This window comes from Pararge aegeria, chromosome 16 (genome assembly GCF_905163445.1).
Source record: "Pararge aegeria chromosome 16, ilParAegt1.1, whole genome shotgun sequence".
Classification (NCBI taxonomy): domain Eukaryota; kingdom Metazoa; phylum Arthropoda; class Insecta; order Lepidoptera; family Nymphalidae; genus Pararge; species Pararge aegeria.
Window position 1 is genome coordinate 5,589,833 of NC_053195.1, and position 25,923 is coordinate 5,615,755.

The 25,923-nt window shown below is 35.3% G+C and overlaps 1 protein-coding gene across 3 annotated transcripts in view; it reads left to right on the top strand.

Annotated features, from left to right (window-relative positions):
• The window catches only part of LOC120630203, a 182,730-nt gene that overhangs the window by 117,803 nt on the left and 39,004 nt on the right, over positions 1-25,923 (top strand). For 2 of the 3 annotated variants that reach the window (XM_039899331.1, XM_039899330.1), the window contains one exon: positions 2,039-2,148. In XM_039899331.1, the coding sequence (XP_039755265.1) occupies positions 2,080-2,148 (69 nt within the window). In that variant the 5' untranslated portion in view covers positions 2,039-2,079. Of the gene's footprint in view, positions 1-2,038; positions 2,149-11,425; positions 11,561-25,923 lie in introns of those variants that run through there. The other variant, XM_039899333.1, reaches the window with a different exon arrangement.

Consider the following 25,923-nt stretch of genomic DNA (forward strand, 5'->3'; position numbering starts at 1 on the left):
AAACACGATTAAGCTGAAACCTACTCAGCTGTACAAAAAAGTTATGATCAAGAATGTTCGGTACTTGTACGACAGAGTTCCGTACAATGACATCGACTATGTATCTTCTTGGTACATGTGTATCTTCTTATAGTGCCATCTTCTTTCGAAGGTCAGCGATCATTAAGGCAACTTGTATCTTTAATGCCGTGGCTCTGAATAAGGAACAAGTGCGTTTTTTTCTTAAGTGTATAAACAATAAATGTAAGTAAGAAATTAACTGCTGTTATAAATTGTCTAGTGTATTTCCCACACGGGATTTAAATGATTTTTCAAATTCATTGCTCATTTGACCCTGGCGTAGCGGTGAACTCTGTGATCTTGGTTACGGAGGTTCCGGGTTTAATCTCCGGCAGGGGAAATTTTGATTTTACAATTTTTAGTTTTATTTCTGGTCTAATCCGGTGTGAGGTTTTGGCCGTGGCTAGTTACAAACGTCTAGGTTTAATGTTATAACTGATATACCCGTAACAGGTTAGCCTGTTACCATCTTAGACTTGGCTGTTAATACGCTAAAGAAGAAGCTATTTGGCTATTATAATTTAGACATAATAGCAAACCTACCCATCAAATAGTGTAAAAACATTTTGTACCAAACAAAAAACCTACTAAAAAACGATGGTGGTTAATTTAGTACGTTACGGTACGGACCCCTAAAAATGAGAATGAAAGGAAAATTTATTGTAGCAGGCCTTGTTCACTGAAGCGTGCATACTACCGTTGAAGCCGTTTTGTTCGCCTACAGTCTAAAGGTCACATAAACAATACCTCGGTGGATTACGTTCAAAGTTCTAGGATCAAATTCCTCGTCCTATGCAACTTAGGTTGCTAGCTTTGTTAACTTAGAGCCTTTGCATCGCTTTGCATAATTGTGTTTTCAGTTTTGAAGTACTGTTAGTTATGAATATTAATTTTGAAATAAACAGTTATTATTAACCGACTAACAGAAAGGAGAGGTTATAAATAATAAAATTCAAAATTCAAATTCAAAATTCATTTATTTCAAGTAGGCCTAATATAAGCACTTTTGAAACGTCAAGTCTGTCTGTGTGTAGTGACTCTACCACCGGTTCGGAAGCAGTTGCTCTTTCCCAACTATAATAATACTATGTCAAAGATATTTTGTACAAAGCAGTAATAATGAAACCGAAAGTTTAAGATTGTTTTAATGGTTGTATTTACAAACAAATATGCCGAAAAGAGCTGGTTCATTGGCTAGTGGACTACATGGAGTGTCAATACTGTAACTAAAAGAATTAAATAATTTTAACCCAGGATATTCTACTCGCGCTGTTTTTCCGCGTTTATAACTGTTTTTTACAAATCCCGTGGGAACCGCTTGTCTTCCTGGGATAAAAAGTAGCTTCTGTTAATGTTCGTCCTTTCATCTAACGGCTCACTTACAAGTTAAGAAATTTAGTGCCGCACCCGCGTTCTAACCTAGCTAGTTTGAATAGATAGGTAATTGTTAGTTACGCAGATAGGAGCAAAAAATATAACATCCTCATTGTGAGAGAAATAAAACCATTATAAATAATAAATTTTAAGGAATCGTTTAGTAAAGAATTAGGAAAAATAAAACTACCCTAACAATGGGATTGTGACCTGAACTTGGTGATCAAAACTTGACACCCCTGGAAAAAAAATATCCAAACATCTTATTTTAATTTTTTTGAAGTACAGAAGGCGGGCCTCTCGGCAGACGTCTGTACTTCCTACGGCGCCCGAGGGCGGGGCTATTCCAGGTTGGGAAACCGTGATCTAACTTTATGCCAAGTTGAATGGTTGTTTGGTTAAAGCGTAAAGAAAGGACAAACAAACAAACAATTAAACAAACAGACTATCGCATTTATATTCTTAGTAAGGAAGTATTCCAAACACGGTTCATCGCAAGACTAAAAAGAGATTTATTTGTACTGCGATATAACTTCATACGGCCTTGCTAGTTAGAAGCTATGCGAGTTGTTTTCATAGCAAATGTTTTTGTTTTTCTTTCCAGAGCAATGTCTCGGTGGAAGGGTAAAGTGAGGTAGCTGGCAGATGGCAGCAGTCAGCGCGGCGATGTTTCGGCCTGGGGGCGCGCTCGACCCCCCATGTTACGGTCAACGGGTAAGTGGTACCTCAATGTTTTCATAGATGGCGCTTAAAAATTTTGTTAAATTTTTTTAATGTCAAACTTATTGTATGAATAACTTCTTATTTAATTAGTTTTATGCTACAATATAACATATAAAAATAAATTGATTACTGTAGATACGTAAATATCTAAATAATAAAAAAATAAATGTACTACGAAAACACACACATCGCCATCTAGCCCCCACATACCCCTAGTATGTGTTATGACTAAGATGACTGATAATATGAATAATATACATAAATACTTATAATATGCAGATAAGCAACCAATTAGCTTAGCATAGAGTTAGTTGAAAGGACGGAGAGTTAAAGTCAGATTTAGTTTATTCTTCATCATCATTTCAAACCTTTACCGGCTCACTACAGCGCACGGGTCTCCTTTCAGAATGAGAAGGATTAAGGCCGTAGTCCACCACGAAGGTAACGTGCGTATTTGTAGACTTCACACGAATTTGAGAACATTATGGAGAACTCTGGCGTGTATGTATCCTGACGAGCCCTTCCTTCAGCTTAAAATCAAGTGGTATTTAATTGTATAAATTAAAAAGCACATAACAAGGAAAAGTTAGAGGCGCGTAATGGGGTTCAAACTCGGTCACCCAAAAGGAAAGCCGAATCCCGAACCACAAGGCTATCACCGCTTCGTAGTTTTATTAGTTATTTTTTAAAGAATCCCATTTTTCCTCTGACATGGTGGTCAGAGTCTATGCTAATTTATTAAGAATTATGGATGTTATTGTTATTATATATTAATATATATATTTGGAAACATATTCTGTTTTCATGTATTGTGAACCATTTTAAACTTTAACTTCGCATTTCGATTCCAAATAGATTCCGAATAGGCTTCTTATTAGAGAAGGGCGTCCTATCTCAATGCAAAGGAAAATATTGTATGTAAACATCAAAAGTGAGTTCTGAAGCCATTGGAATACTAAATAAAGTTTTGAGTTTGAGTTTATCTAGAAAATGGTTATAATAAATTGTTGTTTTGAAACACGTGCATTTGTAAATAGAAAATCTGAAAAGGCGGTTCATAGTTTTATGTGACATTTTTTTTTCGGCTTATAAGACTTTAACTGGCGACTGGCGCAGTGGGCAGCGACCCTGCTTTCTGAGTCCAAGGCCGTGGGTTCGATTCCCACAACTGAAAAATTTTTGGGTGATGAGCAATAAGTGTTTTTCAGTGTCTGGGTGTTTATATATATTTTCTAAGTATTTATGTATATATAATTCATAAAAATATTCATCAGTCATCTTAGTACCCATAACACAAGCTATGCTTACTTGGTGGCTAGGTGGCGATGTGTGTATTGTCGTAGTATATTTATTTATTTATTATTTAACTCCGATTGGATTTCTGAAATTGGAACTCTGAGACAGTTATGGACCTTTCCTGATGACCTCCGTGAGCCCTGTGTTTGTATGTGGAAGGGATCCAGTCCCGGCAGGGAATTAACTAAATAAAGATATTAAACATAACGCGGAAGTTCCAGCGAGAAACGTCATATAATTAGTTTTCAACTATTATTTCATTACTATTATTTACTTAAGCGCGATTACAAATTTTCAACTCTCCACTAATTACAATTCATGAGATACAGCCCGTTGATAGACAGATGATTGGATTGACAGACGGGCTAGCGGTCAGTAGAGCCCCATTGGCAGCCGTGGGTACGGTATCCTAAGGAGTAGTTAGATATATGATTGAAGTTAGAATAAAGAATTTGAGTTAATGAAGATTAGAAGAATGGATATAGGGGTTCTTTTCTCCATTCATACTTTTATTACAAAATGCGAAAGTGTGTCTGTGTGTTTGTTAGTTACATATAAAATGTTCAACTCCACCACTGCACTAGTCTTTATGCCCGTTTTCATCAACGACGAACAAGGAAATGCCTAAGTTAGTAACGCCTAATAAAAGAGGATTCCTAGACATACATTCCCCAATCGATTTTCTGACTTGTCTATGGTTCTTGCCAAAAGGTGCTATTTTTCGTATGGATTTAGGGTTATTAAAAGAAAACCGAATTTATATTTTTTCATCTGTCAGTTAGTTTACAAGATCGCTAAAGATTAAGAACCGCCGAATCGGTGCCTTAACTTTAGATGGCGCCTTACACAAAAGAGTTCGTGAAACGTTTTTTTCCTTTATCACCGAAATCACTAGGCAGCCGATTAAGGCGATTCCTAGGTTTAGTTAAAAACGGGCATGTACGTTGACAAAGTGGCTTACTTAAATGTCATCGTACATGCTGCAAATAGGTAAGGATACTTATTGTCCCGGAAAGCATCCGGGTAACATTTCCACAGGAATATTATAAATAGCCTTTGTTATTTACGGCTTCATAACTTAACCCATGTTGACAAAAGTTTGCGTAGCCATAGCTTGCGTCCTAGAGTACATAGTATTACTAACGGTTTCCACAGGAAGAACCTTTTTCGAGACTATTGTGGGCGATACCGCGTACGCTTCTAGTGGTTAATCATATGAATTAATTGAATATAACGCACAGCGTGTACTTTGTATAATTAATGCTCGTTGGCTTCACTACGCGCATTGAATGCGAAATGCGGACATTGTCAATTGGTAATATAATTTCGATACGAAAAGTCACGTTTATGTCCAATGGACCAATCGAACGTATAATTTATGAAATTTTAAATGTTATATCATTTTATTCCATTATTAAAATATTGCTTCGCAGCAATGCACAATAATGTTTTGTATTTTTCTTATTTGTGCAATTTTGTTTATGTATTTGTATTTAGCTATTTGAATGTACGTTTATAATAATTTTACACCACCTATCCGCTCTCTCTCATCTTGTCCTAATCCAAAGGTTGCCTGGCAGAGATCGCTACTAAGCGATAAGGCCGCCTTTTGTATTCTACTTTTGTCTTTGTATTTCTATTGTTTTTTTTTTTCCCTAACTTCATTGTGGTGTACAAATAAAGAGTTAAATAATAATAATAATAATAATGGTAGCCATGTTTATATTAATGTTAAGTGAAAATATGTTTTACTACTCGTTCTGCGTCCGCTTTTAACACGTGGAAATCCTCTGTTTTCCTGGGATAAAAAGTAGCCTATGCTAGTTTCCGTCCTTTCAGCTATCTCCATGATGAAAATCAAGTTAATTGATTACTTAGTTAGGGCGTTAAGGAAGGACTAACAAACACACGAGTATTTATACAGGTTTAGGTATTAGCGGGGTAGGTTGCGATGATCTGATCAAGGCAAACCCGATGTAGGCGGTCTCTTGCATGAGCGTACCAGATTGTCTGCCAGTAGGGAAAAATAACGAAAGCTCGTGAAGCAAAAGCTGATCGAAACAGCATCCACGATGACCACATCCACTCTTTACACCCCAATAGTGTTATAACAAAGAAGACCAATAAAAACTGCTTCGTTGAAACCGCTTCAGTTCCCAAGTCTGTGTTTGGTGGGAGGCTTCGGCCGGAGCTAGTTACCACACCACACGTTGTGATGCCGCGTAGAAACCGATTAAGCATATGGGTTAAATATAACTGCTTACAGGTTAGCCCGCTACCATCTTATACTGCATCATCACTTACATAAAAGGGTATGCACTAAGCGGATAGATAATATGGAATGAAAAAAATCTCCAGCACGAGTAATAAAAAACTTAAGGATATGCTTTGTACGCTCCACTGTATGCTCCACTTCTTACCACCAGGTAGGATTGCAATCAAACTTATAATGTAACAAAAAAAGGTTGAGACAATTTTTTCAGTTTGGATTTTCCTGACGTTATCTGTTTACCAGTACCTAGTAGTTACGGACTCGCAACGCTGACATCCTACAACTATCTCAGTGTGGTTGAATTCCTTTTCGTTTAACTAAGTCCAATTATTGATGAACGTTTTCAAACCTATGAACTCTGGGTTTCCTGCCCCACTGTGCCATCGACGCTATTAGTATTCAAATTTTTGTGTTGGCATATTTGCTTGACTGCAGGCAACATGTTTGCTTTAGTTTTTGTTTGTTCAGCACCGTGGTTCAGACACTATTCGAGCCCGAATTTATTGTTTACACGCCGCGGTGTACCTGCGTTAGGATACCAGTCATGTTCATGTTTGTGTATAAAGCGTTTATTTATTAAATATTCAGAGCACAGAGAGGAAATTGGAAGTACTGACGTACAGGTGCCACCGTGAGAGATAATGAAAATTTAAAAAACAAAATATTTCCTTCTAAAAAAATTCGACAGATACAATTTGGGAATTCCTATTTTCTGAATATGTTCTGGTCCAGTCTGGTTAGAGGCTTAGGCCATGGCAAGTTTCTTAAGTGCATAGTGTCTTATTTGTAAAACAGATTTGCATTTCTAGGAATGGAAGCGGTGATAGCCCAGTTGGCAGAAGCTCGACTTTGGGGGGCCGAGTTCGAATCCCAGCACAGACATCAAACTTTTCTAACTACTACTAGTAGTAGTAACTATTGGTAGAGTAGTGAAGACGAAAGATAACATTTTGAAAAGATTTATGTCTTATTACGCCAAATTATAACATCAAAGGCGTGTATATAAGTACACACACGTTTTTTTTTCTATATATTTATTTAATTAACTGCTGTCATCTCTTTTCAGAATAAAAACAACACTTATAAGCATAAAGACATAAAAAGAGACAGAGTAATGTAAATCTGTAATTAGATCGATACAACATGAACTGCCCACACAAAAAATAAGGCGATCAACTCGACCTTCCTTTCAAATCAATTGTCCATGCTGGAATGTATAGAAAAGGTGATCTTGATACCACGAGCTGCGTCTAGGAGCTATTAAGGTCGTATGATGCACGACTTTTGTACTTAGACCTTCGGGAGTCTTTTTTTATAATAGGCTGTCGTAATCCAACGAAAGATATCGTTAATTTGGAAGGTTGACAATTAAGGAAAGTGTATAAGTTAAAATTTTACTACGCGCTATCGACTTAACAACTCCTTGTTGTAAAGTCCATAGCGCGTCGACATTGTAAACGACATTTATGTTCTGTTTATTTTAAAATTATGAAAGAACTTAAAAAAAATGTTGGAAAATATAAAAAAATAATTAATAATTATAAATTAATAATTATATTATAGAATTAATAAATTAATAATTTGGTTTTACCTCCTCTACCGTAGCCATGCAATATGATCGGGTTTCTCTATTGAAACTTCTTTAGAATCTTTGTGATTTCAAATTCGATGAAACGAAAAAATAAGTCCATTGAGACACAAACACTTAAATGTATAGGACAGAGTGAGATAGAAAACATTATAATTTTTTTTACCTATTCTAGTTACCATGCAAACTAAATAATTAACCTTCGAGTTATCCTTATAGTTCTGATACTCTACATCCACCTCAATCTCTCTTAGGCTGCTTTTCAGAAGTTACAGTTCTATCGTGTGTGAATAAACTGAACAGGATTTTTTTATTTTATTTATTTATTGATACAGTATCCACAGTAAACCCTTAAGCCTTGTCGACTTGTTTGGGTCCTGCATTCCTCTTGAATAACATATTAAGTACTTAAATACTAAAATAAAACGGAACAAGAGTCAGCATGCATCACGTTGGTAGGGTCTTTTGCGAGTTAGACAGTATCAAAACACATTTCGTAGTTCGTACAAGTAAACAAATGAAATGCCATAAACACGTTCCGTAATTTGTGCGTATCAAGTAGAGGCCTGAAAGCGTAACCCTAACAAACAAACTCAAAATCGCATTCTTAATTGTTAGGATATAGTTGATTGCTAATTATATTTCCACTTTTTTATTCAAGGCGAGGCACACCTCGTTATAATTATATAATCATAATCGATGTGATATGAACTAGTGTTACTGGATTTTAAGTCTGTCGCCAAGTAAAGCAGACATTCCACAGTCTAAGGTCATCGTAAATTCCTCACGTAACACGGTATTCACTTTCGACTGGTATGCGGTGTGTTACCATATTCATGAAGTAGATGAAAGGTAATCCTTGAAGCTTTAGTTTGGGATTGGAAATTTCGATTTCGACTAACACGCACGGCTTTTGGTATACATTAACCTATATAGCCTATTTGGTTAATAGGCTTTTAAAATTATGTTTGTTTTCCCGGTATAGCCATTTTTCAGCTAGTAAGAAGTTGTAGAGCTTTTTGTGATAGAGCTCGTCCTGACCTGAACGAAGTCGCGCGCAATGTTTGTTAAAATAATAATGAATACGGAAAATAACAATATAACTTTTTTAAGCGACTTTTTAATCTTATTTTGAACTTTCCAGCGTTTCGGTGATAAATATATTCATTAGCTCAAAAACAAGCACGCCAAGATTGCGAGAAGAAGCTCTCAAACATAACCGGATGTTCAATTTGCTAAAAAAGCAGAAGTGTTAAAGGGTCGTAAAACGTCGTAATACTCCGTAATGAGAAAACGCATAATACTGCAGCAATAATAAAACCATTCTCAACAAAGTAATGTATGTAAATTACTGTTATCTCACTTATACTAACTAAACAGTTTTAAATGCTAGCTCGGCAACTTAAGATTTTCTCTCAAAGAAAAAGTTTGTGCCCTCCTTTATTGATATAAAATAACAAGGATAAACAGTTGCTTTTATAAAAAAAAAATGTATTTTATGCAGCTATATAATGGATCTTTGATTTTTTGTTAAATAATGAGCGGAAGTGAGAACTACAATTATTCAAGTTTAAACACAATTAATTTTCAAAATCGATGCCGAATAACGAACCACGATAAAAAATACAAAAATATTTTTATCATGTAGACCAATCCCAGGCACTTATGCTTCAGCGGTCATACATATTATATGTTACCATTAATGGTGATGGCGATAACTACATTCGAGGAGTGTTCCAAATTCGCTCTGGTCTAAATGAAGAGCCCAAAAAAACTTAGCCGGAGTTTTTTTCATTGTTATCACCATTTTTCAGTCGAATAAATACTTAGCTAAAATTTTAACCCTTGGAAATTCTCAGTATCTTACCCGCTTAACATTTTTTTTTTTTTTTTTTGCTGGGAAATGCGTTTAGGCATCCCTGCGGAGCATCCAGCAGGGTATGTGGGACACACTGGCTGGTAAAACATCAGCCAGAATACCCACTAAAACCCAGCGGAGCCGCCTGCGCCCAAGTTGGGGCGTCAAAGGATCGCGGTCGCATGCAACTTTGATGGTGTCTACGGGGGCGGCAAAAGATGCGCCTCCTGCCGCCTGTTCTCCTTCTGCGGAGGGGAAGAGCATCAGCCGACTGCTCTCTCTCCCTCTCCGAGGCCTCCTTTAACGCCATTACGGCTTCCCAGAAGGAGGCAACAATAGACCAGCCCTCCTCGCTGCCGAGCATCAGGTTGATAACGCTCGACAGCGAGTTACTCGCTTTACCTGCATGAAATGTTTGTCGGGCTTTATTGGGTCTTTAACCCATTTTGGAAAAATTATGATGAATCTTTTTTTTTTACAAGTTAGTCCTTGACTGCAATCTTAACTGGTGATAAATTATAGCCGAAGTCTTAACCACTAGGTACATCAACTACTCTATGATATTCAGGATAACACATACATGGAAAACATAGCATACCTTTTTTGTACACCTAAACTTACACAATATTTTGTACCGGATTTCTAGGGTATTGTTTAGGTTTTGTATATCCATGCTCCTCTCAAATTGTACGTTGAGCGTGTTTTCGCTTGCAACAGAAAAACCGGATTTGAACCGTTAGCCCATTCAATTTGCAACAATGACCGCGCTTAGGTGCAAACACAAAGAAAACAAAGTTACGTAAGTACGGTTCAAGGGAACATTCACACTATTCACGTTTTATTCGTATACGATTTCGCGTTTAAAAATCGCGTTTTTTTAATGAATCGTTAACGTTTGCCTATTATTTAATTTCATCATCATCCTCAACCTATTACATTATGGCGAACTCTCAGGCATGCAGTTTTTCTCACGACGTTTTTTTTACCGTTAAAGCAAGTGATAAAAGTAAAAATGCACATTACTTAGAAAAGTTAGAGGTGCGTGCCGGGGTCCGAATTCGACCTTCCGAAAGTTAAGCCGATGTTCCATTAGGCTATCTATCATCGCTTCACTTGATGGTATATAATGAGTAAAAACAAAGTAATTAATGTATTTGAAATGGCTATTTTTGTTTTAGTATTAAACTTAATGGTTAATTAAAGCATCGTTAGGAAATTCACATGCATGGGAGATCTCCATAATGTTCTCAAAGGTCTGTGAAGTTTACCCATCTGCAACCTGCAGTGTGGTAGATTTCGTTACTTTTACACCATTCTCATTCCGAGAGGAAACCCGTGCTCTGTCCGATAGGAGACCGGAAATAGATTGATAATCTTAATGATGATGAATAAATGTAGCTATTTACGTTAATGCATCAGTGCTGCCATCTTTGTAAAATCATGTGTACGTGTGCTATTGCGTTGGAGTATGTGCATGTGCGAGTACGAATTTGTCTGTAGGCGTGTGTATGTATACCTATGACCGTGGGTGTGTGGGTGAGTGCGTTGCATTTTAAAGATAATTTAATATGAATAAATAAATAAAATAAGTATACTACGACAATAAACATCCCATTGCCATCTACCGTAGCTTGTGTTATGGGACCTACTAAGATAACTAATGATTATGAATATACGAGTAAATTAATAATTATAATATACTGATAAACACTGGGTCTTTATTTGTAAATTATAAATACTGAAAAACGTTTATGTTCCCATAAAATCGAACCAACAGCCTTGGGACAAGTAAAGCACGGAATATAGATATCAATTAAGTGTACGAGTGCAAACTCCGATACCTGCTCTCGTTCCTATTTTAAAATAATACCTAAAGTAATATTTAACTGCAATTACAAACGAAGTTACTTTGTTACATCACGTACTTGAATTTCTTTATCTTATAATTTAGTAAATTAAGTGTATAACACGTAATACAGCGTTACGTAATTATTGCACTCCTTCGATAATTACGTAGCGCCAAAGCTATACGTGCTGAAACCAAAAAACCAGTTATCTTAAACTTTACTTATAATATTATCATGTTCCCATACTAGTCACGTATTTACTTCGAGACTTGATTTTTATCTGTTTGAATTTTATCTATATTATTGTTTGATGTCACGGTGAAATGCTTGCCTCAATACTAATTATCTTTTAAAATGTAAAATAGCCAAATATACGCACCAAAATAAAAGCAATGTATATTACTGCCGTGTTAGAAATACCTGGGTTGTAACTGCGTACCGAAAATGACAAAACGGGCTAGGTTTTTTTTTTTAATATGATCGTTTGAAACACGCTGTCAAACTGAAGACACCTTAACAGTGCCAGAACCACCCATAGAAAGGTACGTATGGACAGGTGCGCTTGCGTCGATTCTACGCCCACGAAGCTTTCCAATACTAAAATATTAATCTATTGTTCTGCCAATTACTGGTTGTTATTAAATTTTATGGTATAATAAATTTAATGGGCGTTTAATGGCCCCTATTGAGACAATTCTGTAACATACTCATAGATCGAGACTCTAAATATGTAATTAAAGATATTAAACTAAGATTTCGTGATTAACATTTCTTGAATATAGTTCAACGGGTACATACCACGATAATATTTAAGATTTGTCAATATTTCGACCCAGTTGCATGGATCGTGGTCACGACGGAATTGCGTAGTTACGAGATGTCAAGTTGGATGTCACGGGCAGAGTCTGACTACCCGCTTTCGTGTTTACTTTAATATAGTAAATAACATTGTGAAAACCTAAAAGCCTTTAAATAAACACATAGGTAAAATCTCGATCTATCTACGACAGAATTGTCGCAATAGAGGCCATTAAACTCCCATTAAATTCACAAATAAATTTTCATTTCATTTCAAGTTTCATTTCATTTACTTGAAGTATTATGAAAATTAAGCTAAATTAGTTATAATCCGCGTCCGCGAAAAGCAGGAGAATCTGTTTGGTGTCATTTATAATTTCTTCAATCTTTATACTCCACACCAAACAGATATCATCATATGGAATTCCGCAAGGTACCGCCTGCTTCTATTATTTACTGAAGTATCTATTTTATAGTAAGACATTCCAGATCTGTGAGGTGCATATTGTTTATCAAGAAGCAAACCCTTTCGTTGATATCGATGAGATACCAACTACCTACGTAATGGGAGCAGCCCTTGAATGTGTCGCGATTTGGAAGCAAACACATCGAGGGTTTAACCAAAAAAAGTAGTTCCTAAGAAAAATACTAGTAGAGAAACTCACTTTGCGCAGATGAACAAAACCCGACATTGGTCTATAACTCAGTCACTGGTGTTGACTGCAATTCAGTTGAGAATCACTTAAATCCCTACTAATATTATAAATGTGAATGTAAGTTTGTTTGTTACGCTTCCACGCGAAAAATACTGAACCGATCTTCATGAAACTTTTTATACATATTCTTGGAGGTATTAGAAATAACATACTTTTCATTGAAAAAAAAATTACGTAAGATAAAAAAAAGTTTGTGAAAAAATCTCAAATCTCATATTTTACTATCGGTGTAGACTATGTGGCGACTATGGCAAAGCCGCAGGACACATCTAGTATATAATAAAATAGTTCATTAATTATATCTTTTCATTTGTACTACTTTAAGATTAAAACTTATTAAATACTAGCTGTGGCCCGCGACTTCGTCTGCGTTTGATTTTGTTTTTAAAGTATTCAGTATCGCTAAGCCTTAAATGAGTATAGTAGTATGACTGTCATGTGACTGTCAATTAATTATAGACAAATAATTTGCAATAGAATAAAATTGCAACTATAATTAAAGATCTAAGCTATCCTATCTCTTAAGTTGGACCAGACTGCTCACGGTGTGCCAATTTAATTTAAAATCGGTTAAGTAGTTTAGGAGTCCATCGCGGACAAACATCGTGACAGGAGATTTATATATATTAAGATATTTGTTCTAATAACATAATTTGAACGTTAAATTGCCTATTAAGAAAATTAAGGTTAATTTGCTATACTGCGCGAAAAGAAGGAGAATCAGTATGGTGTAATTTATAATTTCTTCAATCCCTTCATTTCAAACGTACCCTCTACGCACGTTTCGCTCCGAAACCAGAGCATCCTCAATAGATGTTGACTTTACAATGAACTTACCAATTAGACTTAACAACTGTTCATTCTAAAGTCAACATCTTCTGAGGATGCTCCGGTTTCGGATATCATGGATTTCCATTAAGGAACGCTTGCTTCTATTCAATAGTTAAATTACTTGATTAGTAATCTTAGAGAGTTTATTTTAAATTTGTTTATGTTTGTATCAAAAATATTATAAAACAAAACGAGATTGATTTTGTTATACTTAGTAATAAATCTCTAAAAGTTCCGTACAAATCCGTTAACCAAATCTATGTTTAGTTTATTAGTGCCATTTTGATTATTTTCCGCTTCTCACGTTTAATTACAAACAAAATTATAGATCGTCATTCATATTTTTAACCAGGTTACGTGATTGATTAACGGAAATTAAAGTGTACTTAACACAATTTCTGTTAATACTGATACATATTTGTGTGCATCTATTAACGGTTTGTTTTAAGCAAGACAGCCCTTGACTGCAATCTCACTGCTAAGTGATGATGCAGGTTAAGTTGGTAACGGGCTAACCTGTTTTGTGTATGGCAGTTATATTAAACCATAACTCAATCGGTTTCAACGCGACTTCGTACCGGAACGCTAAATCGCTTAGCGGCACGTCTTTATCGGTAGGGTGGTAACTAGCCACGGCGGAAGTGGCATGTGAATGAGTGTTATTTAATTTTATAAATCTCGTTTGCCTAACTTGTTGGAGAGCTTTGAATGCGGCTAGTTGTCACTTTACTGGCAAAGATGTATCGACAAGCAATTTAGCGTGCCATACGATAACACGTGTACTCAAATAAGACTTTTGACGACCTCAATGGCACAAAGGTGAGGAGGTCCCGGATTCGATTCCTGGCAGAGGATTGAAATTTATAATTTTTGAATTTGCTTGAGGCTTTGGCCTAGTAAGTAGTTACCAACTACCGACAAATCGTGCCGCTAAGCGATTTAGTGTTCCGGTGCGATGTCGCGTAGAAACCTATTAGGGGTATAACTAACATACTCCTTAACAGGTTAGCCCGCTACCATCTTAGACTGCATCATCACTTACCAGCATGTGAGATTGCATTTAAGGGCCAACTTGTAGTAGAATAAAAAAAAGAATATTAATGTAAGCACAAGATCGCAGACGAAATGGCGGGGTGCCAGCTGTTCGGTTCGGTCCCATCATTTATATTATGCACTTCTCAAAAAAAAAAAGCTATGTTTATTACCCGTAACCGTAACGTAAAAATGGTTTTCCCAAAGCAAACTAAATCCTAAAGTTATTATTATTCTCTCACCACTTATACTTTGCTGAGATCGGGCACAAGGCAGTCGACTTAATAATTGTATGCAAGCTGCAATTTTCAAACGTTTTGCATCTTCGCCCCTTTTTACTGGTCTAGATACTACCAAAGCAATCGCGAGAGCTTAAAAACTCCTCTAGATAGCGTTATTTTTAACTAAGTGAAGAAGATTCGGTTAATTTCTTTAAAGTTTTATTTTTCATTTTTATTGGAAGTAGTTTTATCTTATCTAGAATATAGAGAAGATTGTATTATAAAAGTGATTAGAAATTATAATATGAAACAATAGACATAAGAATAATAATGATGACTATTTTATAAACTGTTAGACACCCACTGTTGGAAATAATTCTTTTTTTATAATAATCAAATTAAATGGTCTTTTGCTGCATTTATCAAGCAGTCCCTTCGACTAGTTAAATGTCTTCTGTGAGCTTATTGGCGATCAACAAGCATGTCTTTCTCACAGGGGAGAGGTTTTTAGAGTATAAATAGACCCAACATGCTGCTCTCGCACAGGCGTGACCCTACTCCGGGTTGGTACTTAGAATTGTTAACCCAGAGATTTTTTTGGGTTAGATATTCGAAGTGTTAAATTTCCAACGAGGCAGTATTTTTCAGACCAGGGTCTCAGAGCCCAGCACATGTAAACTTCAGCTTTCTTAGATATGTCGGTAAACTTTGCTCCGTATGGATCTCCTCGTTTCACGACAAAAGCCGATTCAATCTGTAATTTTATCAGTCAACCCCTGCGAATATGAACAATTAGCACTTCTTCCGTGATGTGAATGGTTCAATAACTTTTGATATTTATACAGTGCAATACATCCCTCGGCGCTTGAAGCAGCGAAATACCGATTTTCCATTTACGTTTTTCATTCCCCGAAGCGACTTAAGAATGGAGAAAAACTTGACTTTCCTTTGTTACAAACTTGACTAAAGTTTTAGCTGTTCCCTAAGACAAAAGACATTTTCTTTTTGAAAAAGAGTGTCGAAAGGAGTACGGGACTTTTTGCCATGTCACTGCTTGAGTTATCTTTAGCCCCATAATATCCCACTTCTGAGCACAGACCTCAACTCTCATGAATGAATGAATGAATACACTTTTATTGTACACCACATAAACATAACAAATTAACAGTAAAAATTTAACAAAAGGTATACAATTTGGCGACCTTATCGCTACATAGCGATCTCTTCCAGGCAACCAAAGGCGTTAAAAACAGCTCAAGAAGAGAGGTAGGTGGTGCATTTAACTGTACTGTGTTGCAAATAAACATGCATAAACCTATATATACAAATATAATATGTACATATAACAAAATTACAATAAAATATATAGATAGTGATAATAATTAATATATACCTATATAATTAATATCAATAATAAATAAATATATACAATATTGTCAAACCACAAATAAAACAGAAGGGAATAGGCAAGTTAAAGATCCGCAGATGCAGACAGAAAATGATCTTTGACAAGTTTTTTAAAAATGGTAATAGACTGTGCCTCTCGGATTTCAAGAGGCAAGGCATTCCAAAGCTGGAACAGTGAAAGATCGGTGGAAGAAAGATGAATATAAGAGTTTGAAATTTAGAGTTGCTCCAATGTGGGTGACGAGGTTCTACGATTACAGACTATCGATTTCTTGTGATTTATTCTGTTGCTAATAATATTTGAGCATGTGATTCAGGTGTGCTCTATTAGAAGCATCGAATTAGCACCGTTATCATAATTGTTGTAGGTAATATGTGGCATAATTTTTTAATAAAAAATACTTTCATCTTTTCGAGGTACTTTTCCGATGAACAGTAACATTGAAATCCTTTACCTGACCTTTTATCATGATCTGTAACTAATATTACTACTGCCACTCTGTTTAATACCCAAAAGCTAGAAACAACAGTTCCAACAAATCTATTGGAGAAAATTCATAGTAATTAATCATTCTAGTGTACTTTTTAAGACCTTCAACGAAAAAAAGACGCTTCTGAGGCATTCTCACTTCATACCTTCGGTAGACTTCTACTAGCTTATGCATCCTGGTACGGGCGGTTACAGGAAACTGTGGACAAAACAGGCACATGTTTAACCAAAAGCTGCGTATTAAGACTATAATATGTAATCTCTGATGAAGGAGCTGATATCTATAATGTTAAGACTGTTGTTTTTTACGATGACAGTTCTTGTTCTGATTTATAATACAACGAGCATGCCAAATGTCTTGCAGCGAAGAAACTGTTGAGTCACAACTATTGTTGTTAGACCATTTGGCATTTTAAATTCTTTATCGGCACAATTTTATTGTTTACTATATTCATCCCAAATATTAAGACAAATCAATTGAAACCTCGAGTGTAGACCGAGACCGAGTAAATACGCACTTGTATCCGACAAACTTTCCTGTCCTTTGGAATCGGATAAAACACGAGATGAAATTTTGTTGCGATGCGTATCTCTTTGAACGCTTGGTAGGTAGGTGTACAAGAAGAACTTAAAATAGTGATGTAACTTGGCCAAGGTTGGCCAGATCAAGGAATTTATTAGCAAAAACTGCGACGCAGGGGCAAAATGTCAATATTGGAGGTCACTTTATATCGTTATGATATTTAAATTTGCCCGTCGTGATTAAATTTGCATTCATATGATATTTTCTCAGACACTACATTGTTTCTACGAGAATTTTTACATATAATATTGTTTTTCTATGCAAATTTTGAGCTGCGATGTCTACTGATTTAAATGCAATGGGTCGCAAGTTCAAATTTCACGTAAGCTTTTCCGAAATTCTTGGGATACTAAGAGGAACTAAATACTGACCGATATACATCGATCGTTTTTTTAATACAATACTGGGAGTGTAGGTTATAAAAAAAAAATATATACAAACCGTTATGAAAATAAAATTTCACAGCGCCCTTAAATAGACCCTATCTAAGAAAATGGTTTGATTAGTAGTGTAAGAAAAAAGGCATCAATATAGTTTTCGAGGTATACAGTTCTGTTCCATAAAGAACCAACTAAAAACACAATCGTGCCAAACGTCCACTCATGGCCCACCACCGCAAATAACGAATCTAAACTCTCTAAAACTCTGGCACTCATCGTGACATAAGATCTGCCATCCTAATTATCAGAAATCCATACACTGATCTTAAGGATCCCCCTAATATGTACTAACAGTAAAACCAAATAAGACACTCGCAAAAATCTAAGGCAATCTCGACTCCTATAGCGGACGTAAAATTTATGGCGACGATAAAATGCGGGTTGCTTCCGCGGCTAAAAGCACCGCACCCTGCGAACTGGCATTTGTTACCATGGACCTTTTACAAAGTTACCACCCACTAGAGTTGGTGGATCACTGGATAATACGCAAAAACACGAGCATTTATAGAAGTATAAAATATGAAAATGTTCTTATGAATTCTTATTTAAGAAAAGGAGACTTCAGGTCTCATTGCGTCATATTCAAAATAGTGCCACAATTGTACATTACAAATTGAGACTTAAGTGACATGATTTTTTGTCATATTCAGATCCTCTTCATTATGACACATACCGATGTCAATAACACTAAGAAGGACCGCGAATGTGAAAGGGCCCGACGACAAGAATCGGAACTTGATGATGTGTGGCACTAAATATGAAGGGTACATACTTTCAAGTAGTTAAAACTGTATTTATCAAAAACCCCCCTCAGCGAGCGATAAAGTGAGTTTCTTGCGTGATCAAATCAGAAATGAGAATATCCGTAGTAAAACCAGGGTGAACAACATGTACGAGAATCGAAAGGGTTCCATGATTTCAAATGAGAAACCCGCACCGCTAAACACAGCCTTGGCCCACCACTAGATGGCCAGCTGACATCAAGTAGGTGGCAGAGAACCGCTGGACACATACCACAATACAAGACCTGTATGAGCCTGATTGAAAGAACATTATTTTCAGGCACTCAAGGCAGGCAACAGGATAGTGAAAAAAGTGATAGAATAACCAAAATTTACGAATAAACAAATAAAATTCAACTGACTTTATGTGATATCAAAACTTACGAACCTCTTAATATGCTCATTACTAATCTTTGGAATGGCTGAACTAATTTTGACGGGTCTACTACAGTCAGGAGTTATTATTTTTTCTGCTGAAAATGCACCACGAAAAGGGTTGAAATAAGGTTTGAAACGTATAGATAAGTAAATAATTGCGAATCTTAAGTCGAATACACACTGGACTTACGAGACTCGTGGTGACCTAATGTAAGACCAATATATAATAGTCGCCTCTCGTGAAGACTCACGATTCGACACGCACTTCTCATGTGAATCCGGCTTTAGAGACACGGGAAAATAGAAAAATAATGCACAGAACATAATCCCAAGCGGAACATAATAATTCTCTGTCGAGCTTTAGAAAACCAAGTAACAATATTTTCTATGCCGCATTAATAATTCTAAAGGCTTTTAAAAGTCGTTTTGTTAATTCTAGTGATTCTCCATTTTTTGTCGTTAGTTTTGTATGATGTAAGCTATCAATGTAGGTTTTAGAAAGGAACGTCTTTTTTACAATCTCATAAATATTACTGTATCTATGGTATATTACTTTAGATTAATTTTATTCGTTACACCGGAGAGGGTTGGTAAATTTGTTAATTTGTATTTATGTATACTTATTTATACAATTTGTTTATTTTGTATTTAAAATGATTTCACCTGTCGGACCTCTTAGTCTGTTTGGGTTTTTTTTTTTGAGAAACTCTCCTTTTTGTTTGTCGTTGGATAACAATAGATGCAAATTGTCTTCACAAAAACTTTATTTTTGTTATTTTACAAATTTTTTAAATATGTGATAAACTTAATATAATCCATAAACTTCATCAACAGCCACGTATTACTCTAAACGCCGGCTACCCTTGACTTCCTTGCTTGGAATTTGATATCCATACCTGTATTCCTTTTTTGGAACTGAGGTAGATAATTTTAATAAATTCTTGTAGACTGGTTGCCTACTTGCACAATAATTTTGATTATGTTTGATTTAAGGTAGCATTTAATTTTAATTTTAAAGAATATCTTGTACTTGTTCTTAAGATTCATACTTGCTCATTGGTATAGTTGTTTACGTGGGCTTTAAAGATCTTTGTATCGATTTCAGGGTCAGAAGCAAAAATTTAAAGAGACGTTCAAGCCGTCGATATCCGATATTATCTCAATATCAGGCTCAATCCATGGCAGGGACGATTTGGAAATTTATTAGTTTCTGAATTTTCTCCAGGGGGGGGGCTTCGGTGTGGCTAGGGACCTCTCCAGGACAAAAAAAGTGCTGCAAACGACTTGAGGTATAGAAAACCACAAGGGGTATGAGTATAACTGCTATACCCTTGCCAGGTAAGCTCCTTACTACCTGGTGAGATTGTAGTAAAACAAAAAAAAAAGTATCATGTAATAACAGTCCGTTTTAATGCAGATTAAAGCTTTAAGCTTTAGAATTCTCTCTATTATGAAGGCCAACGTATGCCCAGCTGTGGGATATTAACAACCTGATGATCATCATCATATTATTATAATGTTTGACCCCTACGGTTTGTGAACGTAAACCTTTACACCGTACTAACAGGGTGTAAAATTATCCAGAGTTTGTTACACTGCGGTTTCACTGGATTTTCATTTATGTTTGGAAAATATTTTAACCTGACATAAACAAAATCCTTAGGGAGTACATTTGCATTTGCACTTCAAATTGCAGTACAAAATTTATATACCGAATATATACTAAACCACGAATATATGCTTTTTCGATATGCTTAAATAGATAAAGAAACAAGCCATCTCTTAAAGGCAACCTCTGTTGGCAAGGCATACGGCAAGTGAGTGGGATAGTGTCAAGAGCTTACACTTTTAAGCTTAAAACGATCACAACATTAAAGAAGATAAAAGACTATGACCATTCTATTATTACTCCTATTCTTTTCCTACTTTTGGACAGGCTTTTCTAATAATTGAAGGAAAGTAGCTCAATTAAGAAGCTCTAACGCAGGTTGGCGGACTTAGGCTAGACTTAACTTTAAATCTTAGGTCACGAATATTCAGGCAAAATTTTTACGATGGCTACCACCCTAAACTATTTAAAGGCATATCATAATGTCTTTTGTAGAGATACCTGTTGAGTATTTAGCAACGGAAATTAATTAAAGTCAATCTAATTTAAAATCTTTTAGTAGTGCTGTCATTTTTCTACCATTCCTTGTTGGTAAGGATGGCTGCACTAACTTTATTATTTGATGTACAGATTTTAGATTAAATTGATTATTAACGGCGTATGGCGTGTGGCGTCACAACAAACAAGGCACAGAATTTATTTGTTTATTTCAAGAGGCCAAATAGAAGGATATTACTGATATTAGAATGACTGGAAAAACACAATTACGCTAGTTGTAATGCTTGTAAAGTAACAGCGTAATTAAACCATAAGACGCTTATCTCAAATTCGACACCAAACATACAATTTCCCTTACGCAATAATCGTAAAACGGACCTAAAGGAAGTAGGAATTACGCGAATGACCCATAAAGACAGCCAGGCGCTAATCGTCGCGGCCCTGACGCCAACATTAGCTTCTCTTGATACCATGCCTGAGAAAATTGCTTGAGAAAATTATTCGCGACGGTTTCATTGAAGGGTTAGTGCTTATAATTATCGACGTTTTCATATTTAATTAAGGAAGTAGAAATAACGGTGCATGTTCCATCACAATCTTGAAATGAAAACCGTCTAGTCGCCATTTTAGCATCTCGTGACTCATTGAGCTATGTCAGTAATACTTGTTCTTCTACAGATTTGCTTACGTTTCTTTTGCTTTTTGGACAGTTTATAGCAAGTAAGACCTTAGCTTGCTGTACTTTTCCAGAAACCTATTTGGATGTCTAGTTTGCCGTTGGCCCAAAAATTTATTTATTTATTTATTTATTTAGGAAAACCAACCGCTAATACATTTTTTCTTGTCCAAGTTTTTACGTTGCGAGCTAAGTGAATGTTCAGCTTATTACAGGTTTTCACAACGTTTACAAATAATCTCAAAATTAATTACATTTTATATATAACTGCATTACAAAATAAATATCTAAAAATATTTTACTAATTAATAATGTTAAAAATATAAATAGAATTAAAATTAAAATTCATATTAAATTAAGAATTAAATTAAAAAATTAAATTAAAAAAAAAAAAAATTAACATCAATGTCCAAGTTTAAGCTTATTAAATTTTGAATATTTGATAACATAAGAAGTCAAGTATTTATTTTATTTTTATCTTGAAAAGTCAGATAGAACAATTAAAAGTGTCAATAATTTTACGCCTAAAGTCAGTGTATTTATTATGAAATAAGTCTATTTCTTTTTGTTTTTTTACGTAATCGTTATAAATGTCGGATATTCTTGGTAAGGGAGAATATTTACCCAACTTCGTTCTATAAGGCCTGTGATACAACAAATTACAAGGAACCCGAGGTGTGTTTGTGCGCGGTGTTCTAATCGCAAATCTGTGAATCAGTTCAGGACAATCAACGCCATTGTTAAACAAATTAAATAAGAATGTCATTGACAACAGCTCTCGTCTATGTTCAAGACTTTGCTTTTTAAAATAAATAAGCCTATCTGTATAATTATGAAGATTTCTATTGAATCTATAAGAGAGCAGTCGCAAAAATCGTTCTTGTACTCTTTCAATCCTCTTAATATAAATTTTAGTGTATGGTGACCAGACTGTGCAACAATATTCAACTTTGCTTCGCACATAACAATCAAATAGTCTTATTATAGTAGCACTTCTTTTAAAATTTTTAGAAGTCCTGAGTACAAATCCTAACGATTTATTCGCTAGGTCAAGAGTTTTATCAATGTGGGGTACAAAAGTTAATTTGCTATCTAAAAGAACGCCTAAGTCACGGATAATACTAACTTCAGTCAACTGCCTATCATCTATGTCATATACAGATAGTAATGTATTTTTATTCCGCGTGAATTTTATGTGATAGCACTTGTCAACATTTAAGAACATTTTATTCTTATTACACCAATCATTTAATCTACTCAAATCTTCCTGTAATAATTTTATGTCATTATCACAGTGAACAATTCGCGTCAATTTCAAATCATCAGCAAAGAGACTTGCATTGCTGTTGAAGAAAATGTCAGTTATATCGTTAATAAATATATTAAAAAACAGAGGTCCTAAGTTCGATCCTTGAGGCACCCCAGATTCCGCTATAAACACTTCTGATTGATGTCCATTAATTACTACCCTTGACTTCCTATTCACAAGGTATGATTTGCTCCACTTCAGCAAAGAGTCAGAGATACCATTTGCTTGCAGTTTGCTCAGTAGTAGTCGATGATTAACTTTGTCAAAAGCCTTTGAAAAATCAGCGTATATTGCATCCATTTGATAACCATGATCAATACATTCCGCAATATTTGTTACATGCAGTAATAAATTGGTATTAGTAGAGCGTTTGCACATAAATCCATGCTGCTTGTCACTTATATAGTTTTTTAAATGTGTATACATATGTTGATACACTAAAGATTCAAAAGCTTTTGCCATGGTAGATATGATTGATATAGGGCGATAATTTTTCACATCTTTTTGTTTCCCAGATTTGTAAACAGGAACAATTCTAGATTCTTTCCAAATGTCAGGAAACTGGCCATCTATTAAAGACTTATTAAAAATCATCGTTAGTGGTAAAGAGATCTGCCACGCGCAATTGATTAAAAAAATTGGAGGTATATTGTCAGGGCCTGCTCCCTTACATTTGTCAAGTCTTTTTAGTTTTATAAATAATAATTAATTACTTTAACATTGTCTCCTCGTTTCTTATATGTTCAAGTAGAGATACTCGTGGCAGCTCCCTCTAGCAACCGCTGAGTGACTTTGAGTTTTTTTTTCTATATTCCAGCGTAGTAAACAGAAACATTTTCAATTTACAAAGTTGGTTTTGATTATATCTTTTATGTTGTTATAAGTTTATCTTATTTAATAAGCAGCTACAAGCTGATTAATGCAGTTTAATATAGGATACACTTATTTTGGTCCGCTTTAAATTCCTGAGCGAATCTGAATTTCAAATCCGTCTCTTCATTAGTTTTAAGCGGGCGGTTCCATAAAATTAGAATAATGCTTCTAAGAAAAAAATCTGGAGATACTTACTATCATGGATTTTTAAACTTTTAAGTCAGGGTCATTTGGATAAAGCCTGTAAAGTATAATTTAAATATATTTTGTTTAATATAAATCAACGTCTGCAGCACCAGAGAAGCCACCAACACATGGTCAACTAAACGAATTTGTTTATCTACTTTAATTACCCCACAAACCATAGATTAGAGGGGACATTAGAAAAGAGATGGTCTCACAATTTGCTAGTGCTACTATTTTTCATAACATTTATATGTGTATGTCGCTGGGAGACTCTGAAAACCAACGGCCGAGGACCGTGGATTTTGGAACTCCCTACAATACAATACTATGTCCAGCAGTGGAGTTAAATCAAAAACATTTCCATGTGTATGGGATAATATATACCTAACGCTTCTGCAAAAACAAATGTATTAAAATACAAAACATTGACGATTAGTGCAGTGTGGTCCATACTTATATAAATGTGCTCTTTATGTTGAATTTTCGTGAGCATTCCAATGATAAATGAAAAATGACAATCGCTTTTATATGTTGCAGTTTTTGTTATGTGTGATATAGACACATCGAATAGAACTGTGCCCATCTTTATACTAAACGACAACGAGACGATCATGATTTTACTTTTTTTGCGTACCGAATTTTACGATTGAAAAACGGATCTTTTGTAAAATCACTATCTGTCTGCCTGCATGTCAGGGCCTTTTTCTGTAAACAATATATCAAGCTTAAACTGAATATTAATCTTAATATTTGAAATTGTTTGTTAAAGAAACAGAAATAAGGTAAAGGTGTGTTGTATTTAGTAAACATGTCAACACAAAACAGTAAACAGTCTCAAGTCACATAGGTGGACAGAAACACAGCAAGGTGTTTCTACAACGATTATACCGTACTCATTGACAGATCTATAAATAGTGCTATCCTTTTACACATGGAAAATAGTGAAAAGAATAGCTTTACTATTATTTATTTAAAACTAATTTAAGTCGTATAGTGAAAATACCACTGTTATTACGAATATAAAACCACTTCCATTGCACGTGACCGCAAAAAAGTGGTGTTTTTCTGTCGCAGAAAACAATTTTGACCGCTGATGCACTATTCACGCGGACCAATGTAGTTGACATTGTAAAAGCTTTGACCGCATTAATGTGTTTTACAATAACATTTGCTATCTCGTGCGTGAGCCCCTGGTATAACATATCAGGTTAACAAACTTAACTTTGCAGTAAAATACGTAAAATTTACTCTTACTGTTGTTACTTTGTAAACAATACACCATTCATATTATTGATTACTTGTAATTTGAATAATAATGCATGCGTTATTTTACAGATGCCTTATACGGGTACTTAGATTAATTATAATCATTATTAATCTGTTGTTTTCAAAAATATATAATTTTGAAAACAAACATACAAATTTAAAAAAAATAGCCTACAGATTCACTTAGAGCGATATATGTGGTTTAATTTGTTGAAGCTTTTGACCAAGTTAATGTGTTTTATATTATAACACTATCTGCTTTTACGTAGCTGGATAAAAAAATTGTCCTTAACCAGAGTTACTGATATATCTTGCGTGACAAAACTGAAGTGGAAATGGGTGGGGCAATTGAACCGATGGACGTTGGGTTTCCAAGATGCTGGAATGGCGACCCCGCAAAGGCAAACGCAGCGTTGGTCGGCCCTAAGCGAGGTGGATAGACGACATCAAACGAGTCGCTGGGAGCCGCTGTAAACAAGCGGCCCAGGGCCGTGGGTTTTGGAACTCCCTACAAAAGACCTATGCCCAGCAGTGGACTTCAATCGGTAGAAGTTACGATGATGATGATGAAGATGGTACAAAATACTAGCAGGAGATATTTTCGGCAGTTTATAGTTACCAATATACATTAGGCGTTATTTGCCATAATCTGTGGCAACCGGAAAAATCTATTGCATATATAGTACATAAAATTAATCAGGGTTATAAGTTTTCTTGGTTCTTTAATATGAAAACTGACTTAACCACGGCACAGTTAGCACACTATACTAGATTTGTTTAAAAATGAAGCACAAAATGAACCCGCGAGAA